Source organism: Homalodisca vitripennis, chromosome 6 (genome assembly GCF_021130785.1).
Source record: "Homalodisca vitripennis isolate AUS2020 chromosome 6, UT_GWSS_2.1, whole genome shotgun sequence".
NCBI lineage: Eukaryota > Metazoa > Arthropoda > Insecta > Hemiptera > Cicadellidae > Homalodisca > Homalodisca vitripennis.
The window spans coordinates 99,556,630-99,573,262 of NC_060212.1; the positions used below are offsets into that span (position 1 = coordinate 99,556,630).

Sequence of the window (16,633 nt, forward strand, 5' to 3'; positions counted from 1 at the left end):
TAGTAAGCAAGATATATTTTATGGAATAAAGGTAACACTAGCGACATAAATTTGATATTTATCGAATATCAAACCTCGTCAAAAATTGTCTTCGGAAGACGGTAAGAACGAAGACCCTTATTTGGCACAGACTCGCAAGACCCATCTTGTCAGTCCTTCAGTCCCAAAAGTATTTGAAGCAAATAGACATTACTGGAATTTGGAAGACCATGCAGTTGGTAATAATCCAAAATGAACTTAGAAGGTATTTCCGAAGTATCTGTCTCTTTCTTCTTGGAGGATTACGTAATTGTAGAGTTGGTGCCTTGATGAAGAAACCTCCCTTATTACAGCCATACAAAATGGCCAGTTACTAGTAAGGGATGATTGCAGATTTAACATATCATATGAAGAAGTTTCGAATCCATTTCTCGCGCGAACAGAAAACACAATTCTCTGCTAAGCACCTAAAACTTCGAGACCTCATTTTTAAGACTTCATTAACTCAACAACTCTGTAAGAGGCATTGAAAGTGTACTCTAAACCATATATATTAGATTTATCCTTGACTAATCTTTTAATTGACCATCACAAGAGACATCTTATACAATATGTAAATCGGTAATCTCATATTAGATTATTAAGAAACGTCTTTTATTTACTATTTACATTATTACTAATATTTTACAAATTTAAAACAATTTTACAACACTTCATTCAAAATTCGTGTTGAAGTTGAAGAAAAATAAATTTTCTATCACTGAAATAAATATCCTTACTCACAAAATTAAAAATATTAGGCTTTAAAAATATTCAGGATTACATTTATATATAAGTTTTAAGTAAAGTAATAAGCCAAGTAAGATATTGTTGAATTTATTATTTTTTTATAATTGAGGAATTTAAAAATGAAGAATAAAATAGCTGACGCTATTTTTTTGTTTGTAGTGTAAATGAAGGAAACGCCCCTCTTGCACTTTTAGATTAACCATGGTAATCTATGTTGACTAAGAAGATGCTCATACTATAAAAAACATTAAATTTAAAGAATATTGAAAACTTTAGAGAACTTTCACTTTAACAGAAAGAACGTCATGCGTCAAAATAGGCCATCCAGTCATTTAAAACTCCTCATTATTGTTGTCGAACAAAAAGATGTCAAAAAAGATGGTCAACACAGCGGGAGACGGGCTTGGCGTCCCGAAATAGTCCTGGACTAGGTGGCATAAGTGTCTCAGTCGACGTCGGGGCTCTTCGGAGACAAGTGCAGTGGGATACACCATCAGGTTGGTACAGCATCTTCAGCTGGTGGATGTGGTAGACTAGAGCTTGGGGAAGTGGGTTCCGGTTAGTGAGTTTACAGTAAGGATGTAATTATAATTTATAGTTAGAGTAAAGTTGTTTAAAGCAATAAAATCGTGTTCATATTATTTATTTAGTAACTGTCGTTAAACAATGAATAAGAGAAACACATTTTTATTTCTATTTTCAAGTGCAGTAAAACGGATTACCTTTAAAAAACGCATTAGTTTATCAACTCTCGTGAGTTTATATCAGACTAATTATAAATTTGGAATTGAAAAGCAATTAAAAAGGTCGATATGGTGTCTAACAATATTTGTACTGCAAAAAACATTGAATGTGAGTCAAATCTAAAAATAAACTGAACTGGCCTATGTTTTCTTATCCTGAAGATTTAGAAGTCACCTTCAAAAAGCAGTGGTAATTTTAATAGTAACGTTATTTGGGGGACTTCAATTAACAGTAAGTGCCAGCTCAGATAAGGGGTGTACTAAAATTTAAACTGTAATTACATGAGTTCTGAGATAATACATCCGCCATTTTGGAAAGCTCAGAAAATATATGGTTCACTCATCAAGGATAAATATTTTAATCAAACATCTAAACTAATTCAAAAGTGAGCTAAATCACGAAAAATGTTTTCGAAAATTAAAAAAAAAATTAGCTTTAATCGATGAACTCTATTATTGTAGTTTTGTAAGCAAAATTAGAAAGAACGGACGCCATTATTGGTCCGCCATTGTGATTACGTTTGCCAAGCGTATAACTGTTATGGTTAAAAATAAAATAACAAGACGGTAGCGCGGATTGCTCGGACACACATACCCGTATGCAGTTGGGACAGCCTCGTGACGTCATCACCTGCGAACATAAGCGGTAGCAATGTCCAAACATCATCCAATGTTGATTCGGTTACGTCCAGTTTTCAAAATTAGTATGTTTTATTTAGGCATTTATTCTAATACCCAACACAGACTAGCAGTTACCCGCGGCTTTACACGCAATTTCGTAGGTTTTACACTTGCTTGAGTACGTCTGGTTCAAGTTAATTTTATCTCCGACGCCAATGTTGAGATTGCTCTTTTCCCAAGATCAAGAAAACATGCTAAAAAGTGCATATTTATGGTCATTGTAATTTAATCTAGTCTTAGTATTTATGTTCCAAAACTGATTTTGCTTCTCTCCCAATCAATAAAATGTATATACATACACAGCTCTGAGAAGCCTACTTTTGTCAAAAGACAACTTAGATAGATTCCATAACATTCCTTAAATGTATAGTAAACGTTAGACTACATTGTATTTTATATCTCAACTGCTAGCAGTTACCCGCACATTTGCACGTAATTTAGTAGGCGTTGCACATTTATGACCACTGCTGGTTCGAGTGAGTCATATTTCTGATGTTAATGTTGAGTTTGTCTTGTTGCTTCTATTAAGAAAATATGTCAAAATGTTTATAATTATGGCCATTATAATTTATTTTGTTCTTAATACTCGTATGTTTTGTCCCATAGGTGATTTTGTTATTTTTACCCATCAAGAAAATTTATATTACAGATCATAGAAGCCTACTTATGTCACAAGAGAACTAAGATGGGTTTTATATCAATCTTTAAATTTATAGTAAAAAACTAGAGCTGAATAAATTGGTACATTTGTTCAAACAAAAGAACTGCCTAACGAAATTTCATCTAGCACAGTTCTTGTTAACTGCTTCAAAGCGGGTATTCGGACCTTAGTTTTAGGACATTTCCTAAGGTATATTGGTACTTACCTAATTGCCGAAATCTAAATTCTTAATTTTTTATAAAAATCGAATCTGTAATCACTATACATGTAAACAAATAAAAAATAATAAGCAAAGCCACATTCGCATTTACAATATTATTAAGATTGCATAAAATGATGCACACCTCTTAATAACGTTATAACGGTTTCCTGTATGAAGATGAGAATTTTGTAAAGTCACCGACGGCATATTTTTATCAAATTTTCATGTTCTACCTTTTTTATCTTGTTTGCTTACTTTCTTAGGAATACGATTTACGTATGGTGGAAAAGTTCAAATACGGACATTATACTATTACGTAGAATTTATAAAGGTACTGATAAAGAAAGAAGAAGTAAACGTAAAAAATTTTAAAAAAATGTTATTTTACCAGGCGAATTTAGTACCAAGAAGCCCTTTCTAACATTTAACCTGGAAGAAGTTGTACGGAAGTAGAGTTTGTACAGCCTTGAAAGGTTTAGACCAAAGATTTGAACGTTGAGGGGTAGGACAATTATGTTGTTAGTTTGTTCAAACAAATAAAGGGTCTTTTACGATAATCCAAGCGAAACCATTAAAACTTTTCTTTTATAGATTTTAATACTTTTATTCCTCTTTTAGGAATATTTATCAGATCCTCTAGATTGAGGGGTAGCAGTATCTCGCACTGATAGCCAGAGGCATCAGTAGATAAGATAAGATAAGAACTTAAACCGTAAGAACGATACCCAACCTCTATTTTTGTAAAACAAGGTAAACTATACGCCTGTGGAATATAAAACCTTATTGATAACGATAAAGTGTGTGGTTTCATATATAAGACTACAAAGTTTGTTGTGGGCTAACAAAGTAGACTCCTGATCTAAAGCAATAGATATACATTATAGATTTAGAATTATTAGTACTGAAGAAAGACGTTTAGTAAAATCGAGATGTAAAAATCATTGTTGTTTCCCATTCCAAAAAGCATGTAAGAGTATTTTGGTTAAAAATCTTCATATCGACCATTTTTGGACATAAGTTATTTCTTAAATTTAATATCTGTCTGGTGGTCTCTGTGTACAAAATTATATAACTAATTTAATTTTAATTTTTCAAAATTATTTAACGATTGGTTTTTTAAAACATCACCAAGATTTCTTTACGTCGTCTTTGTTACGACGTATTCAATCAAACCATGCATATACTGAATTTAATCTGGTCTTTCTTAGCGTGTCACTTTCATAACGCAATATGTTACTGATAGCTGAAGAATAAAACAAAATACCTTCGTTGCTGTACACAGTTTAACTGTTATAATCTGAACTGTCAATATTTCTAATCATACCCCTTAATATATCTTTTCTTAAGACAGAACATATAGAAAAAGATTCGATCATTCCTCGAGGGGTCTAGGTATTTAAAGTATAATATTACGGGTATCTTATGTTCCGGCCCAAACAAAACCGGTTATAAACAAGGTTGCAAATATTATATACAATGCGAGTATAATTTATATTATATAATAGATGATAGGAAGGAATGAAATGATTCTAGTTTTTAAAATGAGCATTCTTTAAACAACGTTTTATTAAAAACACATAGTTTTCTTAAGTATCATTTCATTTAAAAATGTAATTTCCTAAAGTTACAAACAGTTCAAAACGTGTCGTTGCCTGGTGAACTCATGTATAACATATCACCGGGTTTCTCCCAGAGATTATTGGATTTAAGGAGTAAAATATTGCTCCGAAAATAGTATAAAAAATTAAAAACACCTCTTTGATAGGTCGTTCTATAAAAATGCATCATATTGCGGAAATTGTGTGTTGAATCGTATTTAAGAACGAAAAACTTGTTTGCAAAATATTACATTTTGATGAAACGTTTATATTAAGTTTCACGTTGCGTATTACGTTTTTATTTGTAACGATGCCAAAGCTAAACACACTATCCTTTTTCCTTTAATGTCCATTATCTATTTATCTTTGGCTTCGTTTCGGTGGGATTCTTCGTTAGCTCTCTCTCACCTCAGCTAAATGTTTGTGAAAACGGAGGACACGAAGTACCTCGAGTTAACGAACTCGACTCAAGGAGCGAAAGAACCGCCCCGAAATGAGCGCTGTGTCGCTATTTTGTCCTCTTTATTGTAAAACGACGCGGCGTTGTTTTGTATAAGACAGAAATTGAGCTTATATGAACTAAATTTCAATAAGCCAAATACAACTTATTTTTATTTAATTTTTGAGGAAAGACCTCTTAGTATGCACCAGTAGAAAGAGTTTTTATCCTTCGTCTGCTTAAAATGAAAAATAAAGAAATAGACATAAAGAATAATCAGTAGAGTCGATTAAGAGCATTCTATTGGTGAAATATAACTGTAGATTATATTCTTGTGAAGATTTCTACACATATATTTTGTCAAAGATGTATGTTTTGAACTGATCTTTACTTAGCGTGTTACTTGAAAAATCAAGTGAAGATTTCAGTAAATCTTCAATAACATGAAGATGTATTGAAAAGGTAGGGTCTTAAAACTAGTACTTTTCATCATCCATTGGATATTGATCCCCACAGATGCATGATGTGTCGTTTCAAATGAAAGTAATAAATGAAATTGAGAAAGTAGGTAGCCTTAAATAAGTTAAGCATTTAATTAATGATCGAAAAGCCAAATGGTAATGTTGTTAAGAAGACAGATTTGTTGCTACAGGTTTTTATTGTAGGCCGATTGTACTACTACTACAATGTGGTCGTAATATGAGAGCTGCTAGCGGAAACGTCCGTGGAAATTAATATGTTTGATTTCAAAATGTTAGGTCTACATATGCTATTTACAAGGGATTCGATTAATTTGAATTTTCTAGAACTAAAAGTATAATAAGTATATTGTTTTATAAATTTTAGTTTATGCAATTCTGTTTAGTGTTTTTGTGATTTACAATACAATTTAAATATAAACAGAATTTTTGGAAAACGTTTACAACGAAACATTTGGTCAAACATGTTCTGGTCCGCCATTTTGAAGCGGTAAAATACTTTTTACACAAACTTTACCAAAATGTTACGTTATCTAGAGCATATGTGCCATATGTTAACAGGTTTACATTAGAATATTTTGAGATTTGAACCTGGAAGCTCAGGTTTGGCACATCTTGTTCCTTAAATTAGGTGAAACTAGATTTCCTGTATGCGATTTAGGGGAGTTGAATGTTGTTTCTTTGTTACATCTATAACTGTTCTAGTAGGGCTTATACGTTTAGGAAACCTTGCCTAACTTACCCTGTGTACTAGTTAGTATACTGTAACAATGTGTATCCCCATCCTCAACAGTTTCTCTTGAGCCTGATAAAATGTTTCAGAATATTACATTAAATGCCTACAGCCCTCCTTGGATTGCTAAGAAGGTTGTTCTACTTAATCTGTCTTTCAAAAAAGTATCGTACCTGTATTTTGAACATTTGTGAGTGAAATATTTTAGAAAGTGAAATAGTTTATTCGCATCTAACACCGATAGAACCACCCAAAACATTCATTCACCAAAACCCTTTGTATAATATCAGTTGAATAATAAAGTACATTTAGGTCTTTTTTGTGTGAAATTAATTCTGCTTCATTGGCTAAATATTAGCCTTACTCGCGGGCTGAAAAGTTTTCGCAGCACTGAATTTGGCGGTCGCAACGGGAAAATAACAGAATAACTACATTTGGAAACAAACGTAGTTAAACCATATGAAAGCTCTAAATAGTGACACATTAACACACGCTGCTTATTCATTCAGTAAAAAAGGAAAAATAATTAGAGTGAAGGTCAAAGTTACGAGTCGATGAGAAGACTTGATTTCAGCGCACTCTTGCGTTGTAGTACTATCCTTAGCTTACCGAAACCTTTACTATTTAAGCAATGCGATGAAACCTAACTTAATGAACAAAAATTTGAATGTATCATGAAGTGGATCTCGTAAACATTTCGTCTGTAGGCATTCAATTTCGCATGAAAATCCAATTTATACAGGGACTAAGATTGAGTGCTATGTCACTTCATGGAATTTGGCTGAGCGTCGTTGAAGCCTTTCACTCAGTAGGCTGATAAAACTACTCTTCTGTCTGCCGGGTGGACATCTCAATTCAAATGAATTAAATTGAAATAACTTTATTTGTATCATATACATAATGTACAAAAGGGCGAATTTAGGGCCATAAGGAGGACATCTCGAGAATGGAATGAGGTATAATCCGCGGAATCTTGTTTATATGTAAAACAGTTGCTTTCATTCTGCAAGAGACACTATTACACGTTCGCACAACCCAATATTGGCCATCTGGGTAAGAATTCAAGTACCAATAGATAGAATCCTATTTCCACTGATCCAAAACGCAAGAAAATCAATCAAAATATTTAATAAACTGTAGAAACTTTTTAGGAACAGCAGCTATATCGTTGGGTAAATGTAGAAGTATACTGTACAAATTGTAGAAACCGGGCCAATTAGGAAAGCCGCATCTACGCACTACTGCTAACTGCGAAGTTGCGCAGTTAATGCACAAGTGGTGCGTAATAACTGCAATAGACTCACATCATCTCTGATTGGCGCAATTAGTAGGCCTACCAGTTACATGTCGCAACTGTTGTCACACTGCAACCGTTCTCACAATGGCGGCACTCTTTTACCAGTACCAGAGTACATTTTCTTCATTTATGAATAATTATCATTAATTATGAGCACGAATTTAATATTTTTTTATAATTATGTTTATTGTCGAATACAGAAAACGAATTAGTTTTTAATAGAATTCTTGGCCTCTAAGTTGAAGAAACAACATGAAAATAATATAATTCAATAATATAAACATATTGAATGTAATGCGAACAACTTCAACGACTTAAATTACTTGCATCAGATCAGTAAAAACGTACTTTTTAGATTTTAAAATTATTGTTAATAACTGAAGTCTGACTCACTTTGAGATAACTTTAAGGTATGTCTTAACATCATTAAAATGACTGAAAAATACGATTTTTTTACTGAAAAAATGAATACGATTCTTTTTTCTTATGCGTGTTTTATATCGGTCTAATAAAAAGTGAAGTAACAGAAACTCATTAGAATAAAATTAGACAAGTTGCTATTTGGAATATGGTTATAAGTTTTGGGTGTGAAAGAAATTATTGTGATTTCATCGGAAGTATGAATCCGTCAATCTAATATTAATACTGTGACACGTGTCATATAAATCGTTACTTTTATACCCTCAGGCTAAAAGATTGTAAAACCTATTTGAACACAAAAACTATTCAATGAATACAAATACTGTTGTTGATAGTTTAAAACATTTAATTGTGGTTTTCATACGCTTAATTGTGCTATAATGAAACCAGTCTAGTGCTGTCCTCTTTAATAAATCAATTAGATCAGCAATATTTCTTTAAAATAAACTAATTATTTTCCTCAATATTTTATATTACTACAATTATTCCCGCAAAAATTTAAAACTTTAAATGCATTGGGATAAATGTAACAAGAACATCACAAAACACGGTATTGATAGAAAATGTAATGTAACAAAAATATGTTAATTTTGCTATAATGAAACCAGTCTAGTGCTGTCCTCTTTAACAAATCAATTAGACTCTTAATATTTCTTTAGAATAAACAAAATTATTTTTCTCAATATTTTATATGATTACAATTATTTGCTTAAAAATTGAAAACCTTAAATGTATTGGGATGAATGTAACAAGAACATCAAATAACATGGTATTGTTATAACATTGAATGTAACAAAAGTATGTTGCAAAACTTTAAATGTTCACTGAATGCCAGAAAAAAATATTTTATTCCTTCCCTGACAGCGATAGCTTGCTGGCCGATTAGGGCATATTAATACAATTAATTGATTTGATTAACTAGCTGATTCGATTCTGTCGATTAATTATAATCATCTTATATTGTTGAAAGGAATTACTACAGGTAGTAAGTATCCTGTAATTTACTTCTGAAACTGACTTAAGAAATTGAACTGTTGTTTTTTTAATACGTTTCGTTTATTTTTTTATACATTTCGTTAGTAATGTCTCACGAGTGTATCAAAATACTGAAACCTACTGTTATTCCTTGTACTTAGTCATGTACCTACTAATGTTTGCTGAAACTATCTTTTGGTAGTGTGCCCTAATACTGTACTCTATACTCTGAAACTTATACTTATGCTGTTCACTTATTAGTGTTTACTAAAACTATCTTTAGATAACGCTATCTGATATTGTCCCTGACATTATTATGTACTCTGATACTTATCCTTATACTTGGTAATTTTTGCTGATACTGTTTTTTATAGAATTATACTCTGATATCTTCCCTCATACCGTTATGTACCCTGATACTTATTTTTATAATTGGAAATGGTTTCTGATACTATTTTTGGATAATATACCTTGATAATGTGACTCATATAAGTATATACCCTAATACTTATTCTTATACTTAGTAATGTTTGCTGGTGCAGTTTTGTACTGTATCCTGATATAATCTGTAGACTCAAACTTACAAGTGAAAATTATTTGTAAGGTTTTTCTTATTGTCCTTATATAATGTTATAGAATTTTCGAAACAATCTTGTTTCATAGAATTCCATTGTATGTTTTGGTTTGGATTCTGTGTTCTGTCACAGACATTGTCCTTATCTTGATTTTTCGAGTGTCCAATGTGTTCACGCACTCTTGTTAATAATAGAAATGTTGTCCCTATTTTATTAGTCGAATATAATTAAACAATAAAATGAATTCAGCAAAGAATATATCTTGAAACTGTCGGAAAGTTGGCTAGCCTGTGATAAAGAATCCATATTGATCGTAGTTAGTCGTCGGCTTGTTACGTTTTACCCAATCACGATAAAGCTTGCTACTTCAGCTCACCTGTACAGACGAATGTTTATTATTGGCAGTTTCGGTTTAACATCTGTTGATCGAAGATGGCTCTCCATAACAAGGTCGAGATATTTCAAGGCATTAATTGTATGAGCAATGTTTCGACGCGGCGCGAACCACAAGGCTTTGATATTAGTTATGAGACCGGCCTAAAAATTTTATTTTTTATCTATACATCATGGGAACATTTTTAAAGGATTACTAGTTGTAACACAGTTCCAAAATTCAGTCCATTCATAGTTACAATAAGCTATTGAACTCGCAGTAATATTGAAAAATCACGATAGCGAAGTAAATGTAAGAAAGAAACCTTAGTATGACAAAACACAGTAAGAAGCATCTCCCCGTGCAGACACCGCCTGTGGCTCTAATGGGCTTATCCACCATATGACGATTAAATGCCGAGTACCGACACATGGCAGTTATTTATACTGAGACTGACTCAACAAACACATGAGTAACCCTCCGCGTGCAGACACCGCCTGTGGCTCTAATGGGCTTATCCACCATATGACGATTAAATGCCGAGTACCGACACATGGCAGTTATTTATACTGAGACTGACTCAACAAACACATGAGTAACCCTCCGCGTGGAGACACCGCCTGTGGCTCTAATGGGCTTATCCACCATATGACGATTAAATGCCGAGTACCGACACATGGCAGTTATTTATACTGAGACTGACTCAACAAACACATGAGTAACCCTCCCCGTGCAGACACCGCCTGTGGCTCTAATGGGCTTATCCACCATATGACGATTAAATGCCGAGTACCGACACATGGCAGTTATTTATACTGAGACTGACTCAACAAACACATGAGTAACCCTCCGCGTGGAGACACCGCCTGTGGCTCTAATGGGCTTATCCACCATATGACGATTAAATGCCGAGTACCGACACATGGCAGTTATTTATACTGAGACTGACTCAACAAACACATGAGTAACCCTCCCCGTGCAGACCCCGCCTGTGGCTCTAATGGGCTTATCCACCATATGACGATTAAATGCCGAGTACCGACACATGGCAGTTATTTATACTGAGACTGACTCAACAAACACATGAGTAACCCTCCGCGTGGAGACCCCGCCTGTGGCTCTAATGGGCTTATCCACCATATGACGATTAAATGCCGAGTACCGACACATGGCAGTTATTTATACTGAGACTGACTCAACAAACACATGAGTAACCCTCCGCGTGGAGACACCGCCTGTGGCTCTAATGGGCTTATCCACCATATGACGATTAAATGCCGAGTACCGACACATGGCAGTTATTTATACTGAGACTGACTCAACAAACACATGAGTAACCCTCCGCGTGGAGACACCGCCTGTGGCTCTAATGGGCTTATCCACCATATGACGATTAAATGCCGAGTACCGACACATGGCAGTTATTTATACTGAGACTGACTCAACAAACACATGAGTAACCCTCCGCGTGGAGACCCCCGCCTTGTCTGTATCTCTGTCTGTCAGTCCATCTGGTCAGGTGTTTTACTGACAACCTGCAAGTTAATAGCTTTCTACTTACTGTTTAATGTTGAACATGGGTTAGTGTCTAAGCTAAGTCAATCTCAACAGGTTTAACGTTGGAGTGTCCATAAGATATATGTGTACTTGTTAGCTTTCACTCCAGTCTTCAGATTCTAAGATTTTGACCGATATATCGTAGCAATGTCAAGTTCATCAGACAGATAAACACTCCAAGAGCTCCACCTAACAATTGCGAAGGTACGGGTTTCGTCAATTAGCGAGGCGTCAATTATTCGTATTTTTGTCTTCAAATATCTTGTTTCACCTTGGATAATAAAGGGGTTTTAGTAATGGAATTTATTTTGCCACCACATTAATTCTGGAAATTTGTTGTATAAAGATGAATAACGTCCTTTACAATATAAATTATTAATATATACTATATATGATATGCTTGTAAATTAATTATATGGGGATATGGGGATCGGTTTATACAATAAGCTGGAAGAAAGGGTCTATAATTTTAAAATGTAAAAAATATATGACTCAATAAGTAATAAATTATTAACAATGATTAAGAACCAAATCAAGCTACCATCGCTTTTAAGAATTACCTTTTAAGAATGTTAATTTCAATTCAAATTAAAAATAGACAACTCTTTTAAGCAGTAAAGAAGTAAGGGTATATTCAATTTTGAAATCCTTAAGAGTGATTGATAAAAAAGCAAAACTAATCATTAAAGATCCCTAAAATCAATATTATTGGACTTATTGTTACACTTTACATGATCTCACGAGAACATAACATTAAATCTCCCGAAGAGCATAACAAACATTATATTTTAAGACTACACCATTAATGTATTGATTTAAAAGAACTAGTTGTAATACAGTTTAAATGAAACCTAATTAAATTTTAATGACAAACTAAGCAGAATCGTTATTGTGTTTTAGTGGTAGTCAGTATCGGGAGGGTTGGTCTTCCACTGGACGAGATCAATGATAACAGCAAGTGGAGATTGTCCAGCGATAAGGAGCGATGAAGACGGGAAGGAAGTTCCACTAGAGTTAAGGAAGCAGAATTCTGCCATACCACACAGAAGACCTGTCCGACAGTGGGGACCATGGAGGCGGGATGGCACAGCATCAGATGAAGAGAGGACCAGGCGGACCCGGGCTGGACGGGCGCTGCGGAATGGTAGATACGGGTGAGTGCGAAAAGATAACCGATTATTTTTGTTATCTTAGGACAAGAACCTTAGACATTGCACTTAGTCGTAAAAGGACCTTTGTACTGCTTCCGAAGTGGCAGGATATTCAGGATGGGTAAGATTGGGTGTAGGGTCCGCCTTCTGTGGAGATCCATGAGGAAGAATTTAGGTCTAGGCTAGCAACAACCATTAACACAGGGAGTCTCACTTACTCCAACAGTCATCTCCCACAGTAGACTAGACCTATCGCTCTACACTTGTACCCCAGAATCTCGACATTTGGATTTAATGATGTGTTGCTCCTGGACATCCATAAGGTTGCCCAGGTTTAAGTGACATTTTGCTGTACCCAGTGTAGGTTCAACTGAAAGGTATAAACCAGCCAGAAGTAACCCCTGGTAAAAGTAAAGAGTCAAGCCCATAAGATTGTGATCTAAGATAACATAAACTGTCTGGTGTTTTGAAATCAGGCTTTCAACTTCGTTCTTCTTCTGGTGAAATTATTACAACCAATAGTGCAACACGACCTGAATTGGAAGACTACCTTAATATATCATTAGGTGCAAAACTATTTATTCCAAATTAAATCCAATTTCATCATGTAAGCGAGGCTCGACGAGTTGTAATTCTCGTAGACGCCTAGACTACAAGAAACAACAATATAGTGTAATCTAGTTCATTGTCTCATTGAGTACACTGCGATGTTTCTGACACGATCTCTAAGCACGGCGGAGCAACCGAGTTTTTCTACACATAATAGCTATGGTGGAATGAAATTCAACATTCAAATTGAATAGACCCTTCCTACCAGTGTGCGTATACAGTTCAAATTGACTCTGGTCTCTTGGTTTGAACCCAATGTGGCTTGTAGCAGGTATAGATACCCACTCTAGAGCTAATCCAATTACACAATATTGGATAGAAACGTCTTTGTTACTGTCTTGTTTACCGATTCAGTTCTACATCGCACTAAATAATTTATTCTGTATTGCCACTAGGAGGCTGGTAGAAGAAGTCAGACACACGAAGCGTTTATTTACGCCAGAAATCAAGAAGTTCTTGAAGGGTTGGTTGGTGCGCAGGAGGAAAAATCCTTACCCTAACAGGAGTGAGAAGAAGGATCTGGCACTGAAGACTGGATTGACCTACATGCAGGTTACATTTCTTTTGTTTCTTATTAGTTTATCTAGACACTTAAGATGTATTTAACAGAAATCGATAAATGCAATAAAATAATCATGGCATAATCAGGAAACGTTAGTATACTCGTATATATTCATCGACTATCTTTCTCCAACAAAACTCATTTATTTATGTCATAAACTGAAGGTTATAGAATAAAACAATAATTTTCATAATTATGAACTGATTTATAGCATTGCACTATGTAACACGGCTATGATGGGGAGGATTGATTCAATGCAAATGGAGCTGTTAACATTTGAATTGTAGCAGGACAGTTATACTTGTGTATATTTTCAATGCTCAACTCAAGTTTATTAGACAGGCCAATTCAGTTTAAGAGGTTAAAAACTAGGAATTCAGAAATCAGGGTAAAGTAACTAAACTATTGACCTAGATTTTAAATGTAATCTGAATAAAAAAAAACAATGAAAAAATTAATTAAATAAAATTAAAAAAATAATAAATTAAATAATTAACTAATTATTAACAAATAAATAAATAAATAATTTAATAAATATTAGTTGATAAATAATTAATAAAGAAATATAATAAAAAATTTAAAAAGTTAATTAAATCAATTTTTAATTTCTTTTAATTATAAAATTGGTTTTCCTTCCCTCTGTACTGGGAGAGATGGAACCCAATCAATTCAGGAGGAAGATTTGTTTCGACAACATTTACAATTGTTGTTAATAGATATTTTACATAAGTATTCTTTCATAAATCTCCTGGATACTCTTCAGTGATGCCTTGCAGATCTGTAACTGGTTCGCCAACTGGAGGCGGAAGCTGAAGAAGACCAGCAGGGACGCGGAGGCTGTGGCGGGAGGGGGAGAGACCTGGGGTCCCTTGATCACGGGGTACAATCGTCACGCCAAGGGCAATGTGGAACAGTTCAGCATTAGCTCTGACGATAGCATCTGGGACGAGGCCAACTACAACCACCCAGGTCAGTTGGCAACACTGGGAATCCATCAATCGTCTAATTCTAAGAGCATCAGCAGTATTATCATCTTATTTGTTATGTTCAGTATCTTACTTTGAAAAGGGTCTATTGGGTGCGATTAAAAATTAATAAGACTTTTTTAGGCAGTTTTACTGAACTTTTTGAACCATACAACTAATACTCCTCAAAATAGGACCCTTGTGCGTTAATACACCGCTCGCTAGTAGCGGTTCTTCCACTGCTGGAAAACTTTTTAATCTCATCCTTTGGGATCGCCTTGAGCTCGTCCGTCACAGCTTTTTGGATCGCCCCGGTGGAGTCGAAACGCCTTCCCTTCAACCTTTTAACGAGCGGGAATAAGAAGAAGTCCGGGGGGGACACGTCTGGGCTATAGGGAGGGTGGGTAAGCACCGGAACCCCCATCTTGGCCAGTAGAGAGGTTCAGAGGAAGGCAGTGTGCGCCGGCGCATTATCGTGATGGAGAATCCATTGTTGACCATGTCGGGCCGACATGTTTTTTGAGCCGAAGGAGCACTTCCTTGTAAAAGGCCGCATTTACAGTGCTTCCTTGAGGTACAAAATCCTTACGGACGATGCCTCAAGAGTCGAAAAACACAGTTAGCATGGTTTTAACCTTGGATTTCGACATGCACGCTTTCTTGGGTCGTGATGACGAGTTGTGTCGAGTGTGCCACTCCGCACTCTGTTTCTTGCTCTCTGGATCGTACTCGAAACACCTGTAGGGCGGAACGCGAAAAAGATTTCCGTTTTCTTAGCATTTATGTTTACACCATAAGAATTTCCTCATGAATTGTTTATTTCAGATGCACCCTTTCAAATGATGCAACCATTAAGAGTAACTCCAGTCACTGAAGAAGTCAGCCATCCGAGTCGACCCCAGGACAGCCTCCTTCAGCTCTCCCGACCGCCCGAGTCTCTCACCTCCGCTGCCCAATCCTCCGGTCGTAGCACGTCCGCCCCCGTGCTGCTCAAGTGGCTCGAGAGCGCCGCGAGGTTCCGCCCCCGAGAGTCCTGCTGGAGCGCCGCTGCCGGAGTGTCGTGGTCCACCCCCGCCATCCCCGCCTCCAGGAAGGCCCGCGCCAAGCACAAGGCCGACACGAGAGGGCGGCACCGCGAAGAGCTAGATGCTGCTGAAGCCCTCACATTCCTCAGCAGGTCGTTCATTGCACGCCAAGGACAATGTGTTTGAACAATTTAACTTGTCTTGTTGAAGACGTTTAATTCTGCTTGCGTTATAAGGCGAATAGAAGGAATAAATTATTATCATCAGCGGATAAATATCTAAGTGCCACTCAGTATGAATGGGAGAATGAATATTACATGTACAAATCAAAAGCTATGTGATATTCGAGACAATGCCTTGTGGTGACAGTCTATGTATGCCATGATAAAACAAAAGTAAAAGATGATATAGAGATAAACTTGATTACCTACCTTAGAGTGTTAAGTAACTGATTTCGTGTTTAAAACTGCATGAGTACAAGTTCAAAATATCTTCTATACCAAATATAAACTAGACTACGGGAGGGTGATCAATTCATAAAATATTTCTATATTGTAAAGCTGAACTGTATCTGACTGATCGATTACTGACGAACATTGACTCACTTCCCAATTAAAAAATTTTTGAAATTTTATGATTTGGTCTGTGGGAATATTTAAAGGTAAATTAGCTTTTTAATTCTGGAGCTATAACTTAAAACAAACTCCATTGTTTTTGTTGTTTAGTAAATAAACGCATTATGTTTACAATATCATGCTAGAAAATCAGGTAAACAAAAAATTATGCTAATAAAATATCAACACGTGTAAAGGTAAACGCC

The 16,633-nt window shown here is 35.3% G+C and overlaps 1 protein-coding gene across 2 annotated transcripts; it reads left to right on the forward strand.

Annotated features, from left to right (window-relative positions):
• The first annotated feature begins 1,161 nt into the window (after positions 1-1,161).
• LOC124364642 (homeobox protein Mohawk-like) lies at positions 1,162-16,231 on the forward strand. 2 transcript variants are annotated; one of them, XM_046820267.1, is made up of 5 exons: positions 1,162-1,265; positions 12,402-12,655; positions 13,657-13,813; positions 14,600-14,792; positions 15,614-16,231. In XM_046820267.1, exons 2-5 carry the CDS (start codon positions 12,447-12,449, stop codon positions 15,997-15,999), a joined length of 945 nt encoding a protein of 314 aa, XP_046676223.1. In that variant the 5' UTR covers positions 1,162-1,265; positions 12,402-12,446; the 3' UTR covers positions 16,000-16,231. The 2 variants fall into 2 exon arrangements, with proteins under 2 accessions (XP_046676223.1, XP_046676224.1); XM_046820268.1 differs by having other exon boundaries at positions 1,255-1,326.
• Positions 16,232-16,633: the final 402 nt, after the last annotated feature.